Here is a 16,672-nt window from a genome sequence, read left to right on the forward strand (position 1 = left end):
ACCTCTGTCTTAAACTTGCCGAATTTTTCGTTCAATTTAATTTCAGTTAGCCAACTTACCCGTACCTTAAACTGTTCTGTTACGTTCTTTCCCGATCATTGTTTGTTTCAGGATCTTATGACGAAGAGAGTTATTGGTAAGGGGCACGAGTCTGGGGGGCTCTACATCCTTGACACCACAAGACTAGAGTCTGTTGCTTGTTCTGCTGCTGTCACTCCTAATCTAGCTCATTGTCGTTTGGGGCATCCTTCCCTTCCACTGTTGAAGAAACTGTGTCCACAATTTCAAAATTTGTCTTCTTTACCTTGTGAGTCATGTGAATTTTCTAAGCATCACCGTGTGCATTTGAGCCCTAGGATTCACAAACGAGCAACTGCTCTTTTTGATTTAGTGCATTCTGATGTTTGGGGCCCATGTTCAATAACATCTAAACTTGGTTTTAAGTATTTTGTTACCTTTGTCGATGATTTTTCTCGAATGACATGGTTATATCTAATGAAATGTCGTTCTGAATTATTTGGTTTGTTTCGTGGGTTTTGTGCTGAAATTGAAACTCAATTTGGAACTCGTGTCAAAATCTTGCGCAGTGACAATGCTACTGAATATTTCTCATCTCCCTTCACCTCATATATGCTTGAGCACGGTATGCTTCATCAGTCTTCCTGTGTTGACACACCTTCCCAAAATGGGGTGGCTGAACGCAAAAATCGCCATTTGCTCGAAACTGCGAGAGCCTTAATGTTTCAACGCGGGGTTCCTAAGCAGTTTTGGGCTGATGCTGTTTCCACGGCATGTTTCTTGATCAATCGCATGCCTTCTGTGGTGTTGAATGGGAAAACACCTTACCATCTTTTGTTTCCATCTAAATCTTTGTTTTCGATTGACCCACGTATATTTGGTTGTGTGTGTTTTGTTCAGGATGTTCGTCCCAATATCACCAAGTTAGATCCAAAATCTTTAAAATGTGTATTCCTTGGTTATTCTCGTGTGCAAAGAGGATACAAGTGTTACTCTCCTGAACTTGGTCGATATCTTGTTTCCATCAATGTCACTTTTCATGAGGATGTTCCTTTCTTTCCTTTTTCTCCGGATGCTATCCATCCGGAAGACAGGAATGACATCTTGATGTACACTGTCACGACCTCTCTCTCCAACTCTACTCCTACTGTCCCTAACTCTGTTCCTACTCCTCCTGTCCTACAAGTGTATTCTCGTCGACCCCGTACTAACACAACTGCTCCAGCTCTGCCTCCTGCTTCCCTTCCTGACTCGGTGCCAACTCAATGCCCCGAAACCACCTCTTTGTTGTCTGATCCAATCTTGGAAGATGACGGACCAATTGCTCTCCGGAAAGGTAAACGCAGTTGTACTTATCCTATATCCTCTCTTGTATCCTATGATCGGATCTCCCCTGCATCCTGTTCCTTTATTGCTTCCCTTGATTCTATTTCTACTCCTAAAACCGTTAAAGAAGCCTTATCCCATCCTGGGTGGCGACAAGCTATGATTGAAGAGATGAATGCTCTGGATCAAAACGGTACTTGGGAGCTGGTGACTATACCTACAGGTAAAAGACCTATTGGGTGTAAATGGGTGTTTACTGTAAAAGTCAATTCCGATGGATCCGTTGCTTGGTTGAAAGCTCGTCTTGTGGCTAAAGGATATGCTCAAACTTATGGAATTGATTATTCTGACACATTTTCTCCTGTTGCTAAGCTTACTTCTGTCAGGATACTCATCTCAATGGCGGCTATTCATGACTGGCATCTGCATCAGTTTGATATTAAGAATGCCTTTCTGCATGGAGATCTTAATGAAGTTGATATTAAGAATGCCTTTCTGCATGGAGATCTTAATGAAGAGGTTTACATGGAGCAACCTCCTGGGTTTGTTGCTCAGGGGGAGTCTGGGAAAGTATGCAAACTTCGGTTTGTTGCTCAGGGGGAGTCTGGGAAAGTATGCAAACTTCGTCGATCATTATATGGGCTAAAACGGAAAGTATGCAAACTTCGTCGATCATTATATGGGCTAAAACAAAGTCCACGTGCATGTCGTCGATCATTATATGGGCTAAAACAAAGTCCACGTGCATGGTTTGGAAAATTTAGCCAAGCTGTTGAAAGCTTTGGGATGATAAAAGGAAAATCAAATCACTCCATGTTTTACAAATGGTCCAAAACTGGCATTATCTGGCTAGTGGTTTATGTGGATGACATTGTCATTACAGGAAGTGACATTGAAGGGATTTCAACTCTTAAATCATTTCATAGCAGTTTCAAACAAAAGACTTGGGACCACTGAAATATTTTCTGGGTATTGAAGTTATGAGGAGTAAAACAGGTATACTACTATCTCAACGAAAATATGTACTTGACTTACTCTCTGAAACAGGAAAACTGGGTGCCAAACCATACACTACTCCAATGATACCAAACATACAACTGTCAAAGGAAGGGGAATTGTTTGAAGATCCTGAAAGGTACAGAAGATTAGTTGGGAAACTAAACTACTTGACAGTAACCCGTCCAGATATTGCATACCCAGTTAGCGTATTGAGCCAGTACATGGCATCTCCGACTATTGATCATTGGGCAGCTGTTGAACATATCTTGTGTTACTTAAAGGGAGCACCAGGACATGGAATTCTTTATAAGAATCATGGTCACACAAAGATTGAGTGTTTTTCTGATGCTGATTGGGCAGGATCCAAGGAAGATCGTAGATCAACAACTGGATATTGTATTCTCTTTGGAGGAAATCTAGTTTCATGGAAGAGTAAGAAGCAGACTGTGGTTTCTCGTTCTAGTGCAGAGTCTGAATATAGAGCAATGGCGCAATCAACATGTGAAGTAATGTGGATAAACAACCTCTTGAATGAGTCTGGTTTCAAAGCTCCAATTCCTGCAAAGTTGTGGTGTGATAATCAAGCAGCTCTTCACATTGCATCAAATCCAGTTTTTCATGAACGAACCAAGCACATAGAGATTGACTGCCACTTTGTTCGTGAAAAGATACAACAGGGGTTAATCTCCACCGGATTTGTGAAGACCGGAGAACAACTCGGGGATCTATTCACAAAGGCCCTAACTGGGACTCGAGTTAGTTATTTGTGTAACAAGTTGGGCATGATTAACATCTACGCTCCAACTTGAGGGGGAGTGTTAGAAGATAAAATAACATCAGTAGTGTTAGAGTACTATTCTCCTTGAGCTATGTGTATTCTTGAGCTTTGTATAGTCTTGGGCAGCTCAGTCTTGGGCAGTTCAGTCCAGACTTTTCCCTTCCCCTCTGCCTATATATATGTTGTACACAGATCAGATTGAAGTGTGTGGTAGGTGAGTTTGTTAACAGTATCCATTGAATATTAGATACCTTGGGGACTAGTCATTAATACTAACAATAAAATAACCATTTAGCTAGATGGTGGTAATCATAGAAATTCATTTGATGAAAACTAACCCTCAATCCCACCCTCCTAGTGATTTACGTTATTAGGTTTCTCAGTTTAGTTCAATTTAGCTAAATTCCTCAGTTCTAATTATTGTATTAAATAATAGAAATATTTGGTGTTTGACCTTCCTCCTCGTGTGTGTTCGCATTTTGCACACAACATAAACAAAGCTTTTCTAAAATCTAAAGTCTTAATAACAGAAATAAATATGCATGTAAATATACCGAAGCACGATAGATTGCCCCCTGCAAACTTCTCTGCCAAATTCTCTTTGATTCTTCAGAGTTGTAACGTAATATTAGGGCATTTGCATCTTCTACTATCTACATGTACATATGATGTAAATAAAGTCAGAAAGCAACTGCAAAAATCAAGATGTGACTTGAATCTTATCCAGCAATAACCTTGTTATTGGCTCGCTCAGCATCACAAACTGCCAACACATGTTTTACATTTCCAATAATGTCAGGAGGGACTTGATAGAGTTGTTTTCCTCGTAAACTGCAACAATCATAAACAGCAAATCTAGATTAACACTCAAAAAGATCCAGGGATATCAAAGTCGTGAAGGTATGTGAAAGCAGAATTCCAACTATAAAAGATATTTCAAAAAGACATCACAGGAACAGTAAGATTTGACCACACACATGACAACAAATTTCTCAATTTTTCAAAAAATAAAAAATAAAAAATCTTGAGATTGAGGTAGATGCAATGAAACCTTTTTAAGCCCGAGTTGGTGCGTGCATTTACCTTCATAGGTCCAGACATAAAAGAAAAGAAAAACAGAATCCAAAGGAAAAAATGTCCTAGCCTAGGAACCTACTAAAAAGAATGTTTACTTATTTCTGGAGTAGGAATTGGCCCACCACACAATCCGTGTGCTCTCTATAAGTGGTTTATTTTTATATTTATTCCTTGCATTTCCACTTTCCTGTATGAAGTTGCAAAGTCACATTTAAACTATGATCTTGCACTCTTAAGTGTACAAGGAGTAGAAGGCAGATGGTAACAAGCTCTTTGAAAACAAAGGTAAGGACTAAGGATGTGAAGATCTTCCAAGAAGCTCCCCTTAAGTTCAACATTTTTACTAGTACAGATTCTCTCCTTTCAAGATACTTTAGAACAAGCTAATCATATTGTAACATAAAAGGTTAGAAATTAACTACAATTTTATGAGAAAAGATATCATTTTTCAAGAGCAAAGCTATTATTCCTTTCATGGAAATGTTTAGAACTTTCTACTACTCTTTCCATGATGTATTCCTGAGTCCTGACTATTATTTAGTAATTAATTTTCATAACTGAGAGAGAGAATTGTTTACCTGATATATTGCTTGTAGGATCTAGAGCCAGGGTTTTCTAGTACATAAAGAAAAGGGCCTACAATACATACATATCTCCGTTGCCATACAGCCTCCCTGCCTCCAACACCCTTAAAATATAGGATAAGTGTATACAAATCAGAAGGTTCATAAATCATACACTATCAGAATGACTGATTTAGGAAATCAGAGAGCAGATCTAACTACCTTCCAACTAAGAAGTGATAACCACCCTTCAAAATCAGCTTGGCTCCAAGGGCGAAAATAGTCTAAATCATTTCTTTCCCCTCTCTCAAAAATCTTTGCAACTTGCATCAGCCGATGATAGCGAGCAGGAGAGAAATGGAAACCAAGGGATGGAAGTTGAACTGAAATTCTTGTTGATGGAAAGCCTGGGTTTTGTAGCCGGATCTGTGGAAATGACAATGACAAGTGGAATTGTAAGACAGCACTATACGGAGTACATTTTTTCCTATTTGCACAAGTAATAATAAAATAAAATTGAAGATAAATGTACCAAATCTATACCTGCTGAAGCTTTAAAATTACCCCACACTTATCAATAACAGGCAGAACACAAATAATGTTGGACTTGGAATGGCCACCTATTTTAGTAGTAGGAAGTGCTTGCCCCCAGTGGTAGTCACCATCAACCAGAAAAGCAGAGACATCACTCAAAACAAGATCAAACTGTACATACATATTCCTGTCCTCATGTGAAACAAATTCAGAATCATCCTGCATAATTATAATAAATCCTGTATGTAAGTCAACTTTGGAGACATTTTCTAGTTACCCTCAAAAACATATGATTACCTTTGTATGGATCACTAAATTCCCAAAGTCAAGCAAAAGCTTGGTAGAGTGGGTGTTATCTGGAGAGAAATCTGTTGGAATGGTAACTTTGGGTGCTGCAATATTCAAATCCAGTAAGAACCTAGAAGAAAAGGACAACTCTTGTAAGAACATTGCAAGTAGGTTTTTTGTTAACTGAAGTAGCATTACTCTTGGCCATTTAACACACAATGATAGGGGACTCTTAATCTCAAGTATCCAGACACCCTCAGCATATAGTAAAAAGGTTTTCATAGTCCCCTATCATATGCCAGACATTCAACAGTATCTGAGAAGACATAATATTACACACTATAACACTCAATATCCAAATACTACTTTTGCAACAAATATAGCACAAGAAAGTATTTCAGAAATTTGTCTTCATCATTGTAAAATATGACAGAAAATTTAAATTAACATGTCACCAAAAAGAAAACCTGGTTTGATCCTTTAGCACTCTGTTTACTTGTTGCTGTGCAGTTCGTCTGACCTCATCAATAGTCATCTGTTAAGAGACAATGACAAATTAGTTGAAGATTAAAGATTTCCAAATAAAGTATGAAAGTCATGCTTTCCAAATGCCTCAGAAACAAATAACATTCAAATAGTCAACTTGATTAAGTGAACTGTGTAGCAATAGAGGTAGAGTATGCTTAATATTTCCAAATATTACTGATGAGTGAAGAGAGAAACAGTCCTCTCCTTTTACACCATGTGCCTTGCCATCATTTATTGGGAAGAAGATACAAACTCTAGAAAGTTCAATAGTTATAGTGCTGACTAAACTAGGGGTTATTGAAATAAGATAATTACGGAATTGCTAATTTTCTATACAGCAGCCATCTGGTTCATTTCATACAGCAAAATACTCAAATCTTTAAAGGACTGTATTCCTCTAAATCATCAAGTTTTGGAGAAAATGCATCCATTATAATCACATGGTTGGCTTTTGCATCTCTCAAACAATTACTTCAATAATTCATAAAAGGATGGCATTCCAAGTTCCAGCTTCTTATTATTGTTATCTATTTTTGTTCTACCACTGTAATTAATGATAGAGTCACCAGAACTCATATTCTGCACCAACTAAAGAAGAGAAAGAAATATGACTCCTCATATGAAGCCTAAAAGCAGACCTGCACAGCAGCAGCAGTCTCCAGAGCAATGGTTTGACTTACAGCAACATTGCTTTCAAAGAAGTTGACAATTTGATCAATTGAGTCCTTCAGATACTGATCAAAATAAGTAATGTAATTAGATAGATAGATCAAATCAATATTAGCAACTGTTGAAGAAAATTGAAGTGATAGCATACAGTTACATAGCATGGAGAAGCTTTAGCTGCCAAACTCCAGTCCACATTACGATCCAAAGGTTTAAAACAAAAGACACCAACCAATGATTCCTTGGCAGTTGCACTCTGCGTAACATAATGCACAATATAGAACATAGAGCTAAAAACAAAGAAATAGATACATAAAGAAAGGGTTAGTGTTTACATGAGAGAGAAATGGGGGATCACAACGGGTAATTTCATTTTACAAAACCCCAGCACCCCCTGTGCCAACTTATTAGAAACTGGTGAAAAATTCATAATCCTAATTTTACCAAGTCAAAGAGTAGATAGTTTTATAGGGAATCAGACAATTTGCTCTACATCCCATTTTTCCAAGTAATCTCATTCTAAGCAAAAAGGGGGTAAAGATAGAAAAGAGACACACCTCAGCAATAAGACCATTTGGAGACAGCAATTGATATGATCCCAACTTTATGTCAAAAACTTTTGTCTCCGAGTAAAGCTGAATAGAACAGTCGAGATTATCACAGGACAAATCGGCAAGGCAATCCTGACCGTCACTAAGTTTAGAAGCATTATGTTTCATGTGAATCTCCAAGGTAGTATGTGGCAAGTCCCTCCTGTCATGAGTTGCAAATAATGGCTCTTCATCACCTTCCTTGTACCCAATTATATTATTTAATCTTTCCCAATCTTCCTCACTGAAAGTTCCTGGAGCACTTTCATCTTCAACAGATTGGCTAGACCTGATGAAAGCATTAAACCAAAACATCAAGAAGAGAAGATATTGTTTAAACTAAAAAAGTATTCATGGAAAGAAGTTAACCAGCCAAATGACCACCACGGTTTGTTTGCTTTTTGTTTTCTTACATAAAGGTCTGACTCCATTGACTTCTTCACAAACTTGTGGGCAAGCATCCTGCAGAGACAAAATACAGCATTAGCTCCACCAAATGGCACACATCAGTTGTAAACTCTAAAGTCTAAACCATAACCATACTAGTCCAGTGCACACTGCCAACATATCAAAAAGAAGGAATCACCCCAGATGCCACCCCCAACCCCTGCATTTCCCCTCGAAGCGAGAACAAGCATGAAGAAAGTAAATAGGAAAAGGATTAACTCAAAAACTAGCATGTCCTTCAGATAACAAGAAGACGATGTACCTCCACTGGAGTATAATTTCAATATCTAGTTCACGATCCAGTTTCTCTACATCCTTGTCATCATCAATAACAACCCGATCAGGATCAGATTTCAGCAGTGAAGCATATAAAGAAATGTATTTCTTGCGCAAACTTGCATATCGCAGGACCTGCTCCCATGATAGTTTCCCACTGCAAGAAAAGACAATAATATTGCCAAGTGCAGTACTGTGAAGATCACAAAATAAATAAGAGTGATAATTCACTCAACCCAATTCCTAGATCCCTCCTACACAAACATTGGCATGTAAAAACAGAGAGAAAACTAATTAGCATGGTTACAAAAGCCTTGTTTGAGGAATTTTTCATAGAATATGCAACTTCAACCTACTAAATGCTGAAAAAAAAAAATCAGTTATCTAGAAAAGAGGAAGTTTGGAGTAGGACATAGGATCAAATCCATGAAAACAGGAAAGAAGGTTGCATACATCTTTCATACATGGACATTATTTGAATCATGTAGGAGATTCATGTTCTGGTTGAGTACTTGAGTGCAAACCTCTAATTAGACAAGATACTGAATTCACCCATTTATGAAGTTGTATGGAGGCAAGTTCACTATGACACATTAAATGGTTTTTGCAGTGAATAACCAAAGAAAGTACTAGCCACACAAACACACAACTTTAAAGGGTATATCCCTCAAATAATACCTAGATATTCTTTTGCATTTAAATTTTCACTCTTGAAGTAATATTCTGAGCATGCCAAGTTTGGATGAAAAACAGGCACTTATTGGTTACTTTTTCAAACTTGTTTGCACTACAATTAGACATAGATATATCTGAAGAAGATATGATAATAATACTATTAATATCAATTAATAATTTAATATTAATACTTGCAAAAAGAAAAAGATAAAACATGAGAGGATAAATAAAATGGGAAGGTTTCTTCCACCTCTACGACTATTTAGATACCTGCCCTTTTTTATTTGATCAGACACAGCTTTGTAGGCATACTTCCACCAAGCTCTTGGATTAGATTTTACCATAACAGGTGGACGAAAATGAGCATATTTTAATCGTTGATTAAATCCAGAAAAATTCTCAGCCAATTTTATTATATCTCTGTAACCACTCTGCAAAGAGGTATGGAGGCAAAAGTTGAGTTACAAGACCAGCACAGGAACTGATCTGCTTCTGCATAAAGCAAAAAAGATAAACATCGTAAGACTAGCCTTTGACAAACAGAGGGTCACATCATCCAAAGTTACAGCTGCTCTCTGCAGCGGTTCACCACTCTGAAGTGATACACTAGGCCGCTGTTTAGAGAATTTTCCATTCCCTGTCACAGGTTGCAGAATGTATGAATGCTCCTTTACAAGATTATCAGCTGGTTTGCCATCCTGAGTCCCATGTCTGAAAACCTAAAACATGGACCTGATCAAGAACAAGCCCAGCTCATGAAGAACAGAATGTATAAAAGACGTACAAGGAGAAGATACCTTGACCCATTCAACTGGTAGCAGATCCTCCCATGGTTTGTCAATATGCCACGGAATGATATCAGAATCAAAGTAAACAGCTAGCTTTTCAAGCTCCACAGACTTGCATGTCCAAAACACAACAAAAAAAAAGGTGTGTATGAAGCAAGCAACCAACATGAAAAGCTAAACAAGTATATAATGCAATATGTAATCCTGCAGTATGCAGATCCAGAAACAGTAACCATGCATAGTATGATCATCATGTCAACAGCTCAGTTATGTTTTTAATAATAACAGGTGCTTGTTAGAACCCTCAAATAAATAAATAAAAACCTTCTAGAGAGTATTCTCTCTCAGTCTCTCATAACAATCTACAATTAAAACTTCTCCAGCTTCTGCTTTTGGGGCAACTTTGTCGCTGTTCATTAGGCTTGGAAAAGCTTAACGAAGGTATGACTTATTCTTTTTACATTCATTATTCAGAATAGTAACAATCAGCAAAAGCATTATGTTACGATTAAAACCTTCATAAGCTATCAGCATTTATATTCATAGTTTCATGAACCAAAGATGATGAAAGCCCAATTGAATGTTGAACGAAACTACGAAAGTAGACCAACAGTTATGCTGGTTTCAGTTAACAGGATGTAGAATATCTCTCGAAGCCTGCATTAAGTCTTTGACATAGATTCTGTAATCTTTCTCTAGTAAACAATTGGGGATGATCTGCTAAATTTTCACAAAAACCACTATATATTTTAATAATGAGTAACCTCATGGGAATGGAGGGGAGAGGCCATCTTGTAGTGTAATCAACGGCTAAAGCTACGGACTTAACTGATCATGGTGACAGTTAAGTACTGAAAATCACAACCAACAAAGTTTATAGCCTGGAGGTATGGCTATGTGGTGCATGGGGTCATCAAAGTTCCCTTTGAGGAGAAAACAATTTGGATAATAATATCCAATATAATGAAGAAAAATAAATCTGAAAGATCAACTAAACCTAGAATTATATTGGAAAATCTTCTCCCTGTAAAACATTTCCATGGCTTAATATAGCAGATCCTACTTCGTACAAGGAAAACACACCTGTTTTGTTTCTACTAGATCATACTTCTAAATTGTTCACTGCATAATCTGTCTATATCTCTATATCACATTTTATTTTTCAAATATAGTATACAAGGAAATAAACATTTAACTTGGTGGTTAAAAATTTCTGTTGCAAACATTGCTTTAAAAGCCAGACAGAGAAGGAACAAATATGAAAACTAATCAAACATATATATATGCCATTTGGCATTGACAATAATGCTTATGAAATCACAGTGAACAAAGTTTAGATGAAAAACTGTGTATGGAAGACCAAAAGAGAGAGATGAAGAGAGTCAGACACCATATATTTATTGTATACGGCCCATCAAAACAATGCAAGGACACAGTTGCAATAGAAGCATACCTTCTGTATAAGTTCTAATGCACCTCCAGTTATAAAAGTCTCCTTCCCATAGTCATCAACTGTCATTGCTGAGAGTTTCTCTAAGGTTATACCCGCAGCAAATGGATGGCCAGGATTGCTGCATAGTGTAAGTCATAAGTGGCTAAAATTATCAACCAAGAGAGAATTTTAGTGCATGACACCCTTACCTCTCAACATCCTCGTATCTAATATGTATGTTTGAGATGGAAAGCTTCAAATTTCCAATTATTGTGCTGATAAAAGATTGCAGCCAAGAGTTGTTCTAAAAATAATAATAATAATAAAATCAAATTACAAATACTCTATTTAAAACACTTGTTCATAAAAGATTGCAGCCAAGAGTTCTTCTAAAAAAAATAATACTCCGTAATAATAAAATCAAATTACAAATACTCTATTTAAAACACATGTTAAAGTGTTTTAACACTTTCAACAAGCTAGCAAGGACGCAAGGTATTACCAAAAGTGGTCATGAACTTTCATCAATTCACCATTCATATCACAAAAAGGTAACAAACATGAAAATGAAATGTGTTAACAATGACAAGGAAGAGAAGGTTGCTAAAGAAGAAATTTTTGCCACAAGAACACATTTAATGCTCCCCACCAAAAGAAGAAGAAGAAGAAGAAGAAGCAAGACATAATAACTTATGAATCAAATTTCCCTCAAACATAAAATTTCAAGTACTATACAACACATAGGGCTAGCAAAAAAATGTTACTCTTTTCAAGGGGAGTTAAGCTCATTTCCAGTGAAAATTTTCAATAATAATACAGTCACAGTGCTACACCACATAAAATATATTTATATAACAAGTGAAAGTTTTCTGCTATTAAGGAGAATAACCATGCAGCACAAAGGATTCAATTCATGTTATGGCCAAGACAGAGAAAGTGTACCATTTCAGTCTTCAGCATTAGTCTACTCTCAACCAGCTTCGTTTCCATTTCCTAGTGCAAGGAAAATGCAGATTTGTATGAATCATCTAAACAAAACACTCAACACTTAAAACTCAGAAAGAGAAGGTCTCACCCGTATACGGTTCTTTTTAACTTCTTGGACAGCATCCTCACTAGATCCTTCAACCTGGGTTGCAGGCTCAGCTAATAAAAAAATGCGATCAAGGTGAACCACAACAGGATCTTGGCCAAGCCTGCTCCACGGAACCTATAATTTAGGAAATATAAAAATGTCAATAATAAAAAACAAAATGTTAAGACATTACAAGGACATTAAGCCATGCTTACCATCTAGAGAAATAGACATAAAACACATCTTTATAAAATATCACGTATCCAATAATCATGTTAATCTGTCTCCACCACTACTGTGAAATTCCGAAATCATTATTTGTGTGAAATGAACTTCTGGAAAAATACTGTGAAAAATACATGTATATTTCACAAATTTGTAAGCACATCAACTGGCATAGATACAAACAACTGTACAAGGTCTAGTATGATACCAAGTAGAAAACATTTTCTGCATTTTTCCATTGTACTTCAACTAATCCGAGAAAATAAACAAAAGAAACTTATATTTTTCATCCCACAACAACTATACGTCTAGTTGTCTATACTTTAAAATAAAAATATATTACACCAACAGGGCTTGCATGAAAGCATAAGAATCAGCATTACCTAGCATATTCATTTCATTATCCAGAATCAAAATTATCAAATAAGCTATAGACTATGTATTTAGTTTACGAACCTTAAGTTTCACCGATCCAAGGAATCCAGCCTTAACTCTCACGGGCAACTTCAATGCATTGAGTGCCTCCGGCTTCAATTGCATATTTGTAAGTTCTACATCTCCTGTTAGACATTAGAATCAATGCATCCATCAACTCAGGAAATACCAACATCATCAACCATCAATAGAATATGCATGTACAAAATTCTTTTGCCATGGTACTACAGTATTGACTGACAACTCAACACTTGTAATAGCGTTAATAGTGCTATGATGCAAATTGAATAAAGAGAAGTGCATTGCCGCCAGGTTTCACTTCATTAATGGAAAAGATCGATCAAAAATAACATGTGTGTCGTCACCCATAAATAGTCAAAAAAAATATCATTCAACTAAAAATGAATTAGATGTGTTTAATGCCAACACATTCAAATAATTAGTTTCAGCTCTGCATGCTTCAAGAGTACTTCATCTCCCATCAATAAATAAATGAATTACTTCAATAGTTCTACTCTTCAATTATGTTTTGTGTAATATTTATCATGGGATGAACTCCAATTCATCACCTCATAGATCAACTTATTGGAAAACTCCAAGTTTTACACAACTACAAAAAGTAATTAATTTTCCAATCACTTTAATTGGTTTCATCAGCACAGAAAATTTAACATTAACTTTCATATGACAAGGTTGGTCATGTGTGCTTCAATGTCTTTAAAAATATCTGCTTTTAGCTCAACAGCCAGCACTTTGGTTCCACATTTAGCTTAGTCTATTATACGGAGTACATTAATACTAGTCCATGAAAGTGGAAACTCACAAGCTAAAAATGGGGCATTATTAGTTCCACAAAAAACACGAATAAAGTTTGAACCAAATAATGAACTAAAGTGAATTGCCTTGCATTCACGAATACACACAAGCATTCAACTACATGCGAAAATGCAGCGTTAAACAGCAAAGTGCAAAGTGAACTTACAACAATTGCACCATTGAATAGCTAAATGAAGTAAGAATTCACAGTCACCACACCAGCTCATATCATATATCAAAGTTTTCCACAAAGTGAATCATCTTGCATTTACGAATACACACAAAACATTCAACTACATGCGAAAATGCAGCGTTAAACAGCAAAGTGCAAAGTGAACTTGCAACAATTACCCCATTGAATAGCTAAATGAAGTAAGAATTCACAGTCACCACAGCAGCTCATATCACATATATCAAAGTTTTCCACAAAGTGAGCCATCTTGCATTCACGAATACACACAAGCATTCAACTACATGCGAAAATGCAGCGTTAAACAGCAAAGTGCAAAGTGAACTTGCAACAATTACACCATTGAATAGCTAAATGAAGTAAGAATTCACAGTCACCACAGCAGCTCATATCACATATATCAAAGTTTTCCACAAAGTGAGCCATCTTGCATTCACGAATACACACAAGCATTCAACTACATGCGAAAATGCAGCGTTAAACAGCAAAGTGCAAAGTGAACTTACAACAATTGCACCATTGAATAGCTAAATGAAGTAAGAATTCACAGTCACCACACCAGCTCATATCATATACATGGTTGAAAAAATCGCTAGGCGCTCGGGGAGCGCCTAGCACCTAGGACGCCTAGCCGGGGATTAATCGGCGCCTAGGCGTCCGTGTATTTTTTTATTTTATTTTTTAGTTTTTAAAAATTTGTTTAAGTATTTTTAATTTTTTAAAGACTAATAATTATAAATTATATAATACTTTAATAGTTAATACTAAAATAATAAATATTAACCTAAAAAATATCTAAAGTTTGTACAATTTAGGATTATTTCACTCAAAACGATGTTGTTTTGAGTGAAATAACCCATTAAAAAAATAGAACAATAGTTAATCGACTGACTAGAAGGTCTAGTCGGTGCCTAGTCGGTCTAGTCGACGCCTAGGCGGTCAGCGCCTAAGCGGCCTAGGCAGTGCTTTGGCGGCCTAGGCGGAGCTTAGGCGGCCTAGGCGGTCGCCTAGCCGGCCAGCCGCCTAGACCACCATTTAATATGATACGCTAGGCGGTCGACCAGCGCCTAGCGCCTAGGCGAGGATTAATCGGCGCCTAGGCGGGATTTTTGCAACACTGATCATATATCAAAGTTTTCCACAAAGTGAATCATCTTGCATTTACGAATACACACAAAACATTCAACTACATGCGAAAATGCAGCTTTAAACAGCAAAGTGCAAAGTGAACTTACAACAATTACACCATTGAATAGCTAAATGAAGTAAGAATTCACAGTCACTACACCAGCTCATATCTTATATCAAAGTTTTCCACAAAGTGAGCCATCTTGCATTCACGAATACACACAAGCATTCAACTACATGCGAAAATGCAGCGTTAAACAGCAAAGTGCAAAGTGAACTTACAACAATTGCACCATTGAATAGCTAAATGAAGTAAGAATTCAGTCACCACACCAGCTCATATCATATATCAAAGTTTTCCACAAAGTGAATCATCTTGCATTTACGAATACACACAAAACATTCAACTACATGCGAAAATGCAGCGTTAAACAGCAAAGTGCAAAGTGAACTTGCAACAATTACACCATTGAATAGCTAAATGAAGTAAGAATTCACAGTCACCACAGCAGCTCATATCATATATCAAAGTTTTCCACAAAGTGAATCATCTTGCATTCACGAATACACACAAACATTCAACTACATACGAAAATGCAGCTTTAAACTGCGAAGTGCAAAGTGAACTTACAACAATTACACCACTGAATAGCTAAATGAAGTAAGAATTCACAATCAACACGCCAACTCAAATCATACATCAAACATTCCCAACCGTACCTTGCCAGACACTGATCTTCAGAGCTTCTTTGTTAAGTCCTAACACGTAGTTCCCCAAATACCTCTGCAGCAAATACGCCACTTGATCTTCCAGCATCTTCGCAAGCTCCTATCAATTCCTCCTCCTCTTCCTCCTCCTCCTCCTGCTGCTGCTAGTTCCCGCAGTAACCGTACAGACATGTACACAGATACATACACGTCTGAGCAAACACGACGCGCATAGGCGTGCACGGCAAACGCTTTGGTAGAGAGAGAGAGAGAAGTGTTCCACAAGCTATTCGATTCCCCGAAGAAGAAACGGGAGAGATTCAATTGGAAGTCTGAAGAATCGGCGCGATTGAAACTTTTTTCTATTTTAACTTTTTTAAGTCTCACCAAAATGACGATCGGGTCTTCGGTCTGTGTGGAACTGTCTTGAGATACGTAATACGTTTCGGTTTGGACAAATGAGTTGTATACCTCCCACCATTTTTTTGTGTATGTGGAACGAGAACGCTGTGACAGGTAGCGGTCCTAACGGAATGTGCTTGTGCACGTGAGGGTCGCGTGCCGCATGTGTTTACTATAAATAGCAGAAGTTGACAACTGACAAATCCACGTGGTGATCAGGAAGCCCATAATTTGTATTGGACTGATCTGGACTATAAAGCCTGAACCGTTAATTGGGCTTTGATTATAGTGCCATTCAAAAAGTCGTTATCTTTAATATTAGCCGTTGGGGCCAAATGTCTATTGGCCTACAACGATTAATTTTTCATTATCGATTTTTGAATTATCTATAATTGAATACCACACTTTACCTAAAAAAAAATATTATACGTTTTGAGACAGTCTTATATAAGATCCACTAGTATCTATTTATATAACTATAACTATTTAGTGAGTTAATATCCAAAATGGCAAATTATGTTGTGGATCCAGGTCCAAAATTACGTCGTTTTTGTCGTTTTTGTCTTCTTTTTTTTTAATTAGTAAACATATTGTTGAATATAGAGTTGTCCAAAAATGTGTGAATGTAGAGTATAGAAATTTTGAATGTAGATTTATGATTGTGTGAATGTAGAGTTGCCCAGAAATGTGTGAATGTGGAGGTTTCAA

At 36.9% G+C, this 16,672-nt stretch overlaps 1 protein-coding gene across 2 annotated transcripts in view; it reads right to left on the reverse strand.

Moving 5' to 3' along the window:
* Positions 1-15,985, reverse strand: part of LOC116028070 — a 40,716-nt gene extending 24,731 nt beyond the window's left edge. Inside the window, exons 1-21 of one of the 2 annotated variants that reach the window (XM_031269864.1) lie at positions 15,575-15,985; positions 12,742-12,845; positions 12,061-12,195; positions 11,928-11,978; positions 11,195-11,289; positions 11,007-11,124; positions 9,563-9,664; positions 9,296-9,484; positions 9,036-9,196; positions 8,077-8,247; positions 7,737-7,829; positions 7,335-7,656; positions 6,929-7,033; positions 6,750-6,845; positions 6,051-6,118; positions 5,593-5,713; positions 5,305-5,514; positions 4,984-5,187; positions 4,777-4,886; positions 3,856-3,952; positions 3,676-3,774 (exon numbers count right to left, since the gene is read on the reverse strand). In XM_031269864.1, coding sequence (XP_031125724.1) covers positions 3,676-3,774; positions 3,856-3,952; positions 4,777-4,886; positions 4,984-5,187; positions 5,305-5,514; positions 5,593-5,713; positions 6,051-6,118; positions 6,750-6,845; positions 6,929-7,033; positions 7,335-7,656; positions 7,737-7,829; positions 8,077-8,247; positions 9,036-9,196; positions 9,296-9,484; positions 9,563-9,664; positions 11,007-11,124; positions 11,195-11,289; positions 11,928-11,978; positions 12,061-12,195; positions 12,742-12,845; positions 15,575-15,671 — 2,748 coding nt within the window. In that variant the 5' untranslated portion in view covers positions 15,672-15,985. Of the gene's footprint in view, positions 1-3,675; positions 3,775-3,855; positions 3,953-4,776; positions 4,887-4,983; positions 5,188-5,304; positions 5,515-5,592; positions 5,714-6,050; positions 6,119-6,749; positions 6,846-6,928; positions 7,068-7,334; positions 7,657-7,736; positions 7,830-8,076; positions 8,248-9,035; positions 9,197-9,295; positions 9,485-9,562; positions 9,665-11,006; positions 11,125-11,194; positions 11,290-11,927; positions 11,979-12,060; positions 12,196-12,741; positions 12,846-15,574 lie in introns of those variants that run through there. The other variant, XM_031269865.1, reaches the window with a different exon arrangement.
* Positions 15,986-16,672: the final 687 nt, after the last annotated feature.

This window comes from Ipomoea triloba, chromosome 8 (assembly GCF_003576645.1).
Source record: "Ipomoea triloba cultivar NCNSP0323 chromosome 8, ASM357664v1".
Lineage (NCBI taxonomy): Eukaryota > Viridiplantae > Streptophyta > Magnoliopsida > Solanales > Convolvulaceae > Ipomoea > Ipomoea triloba.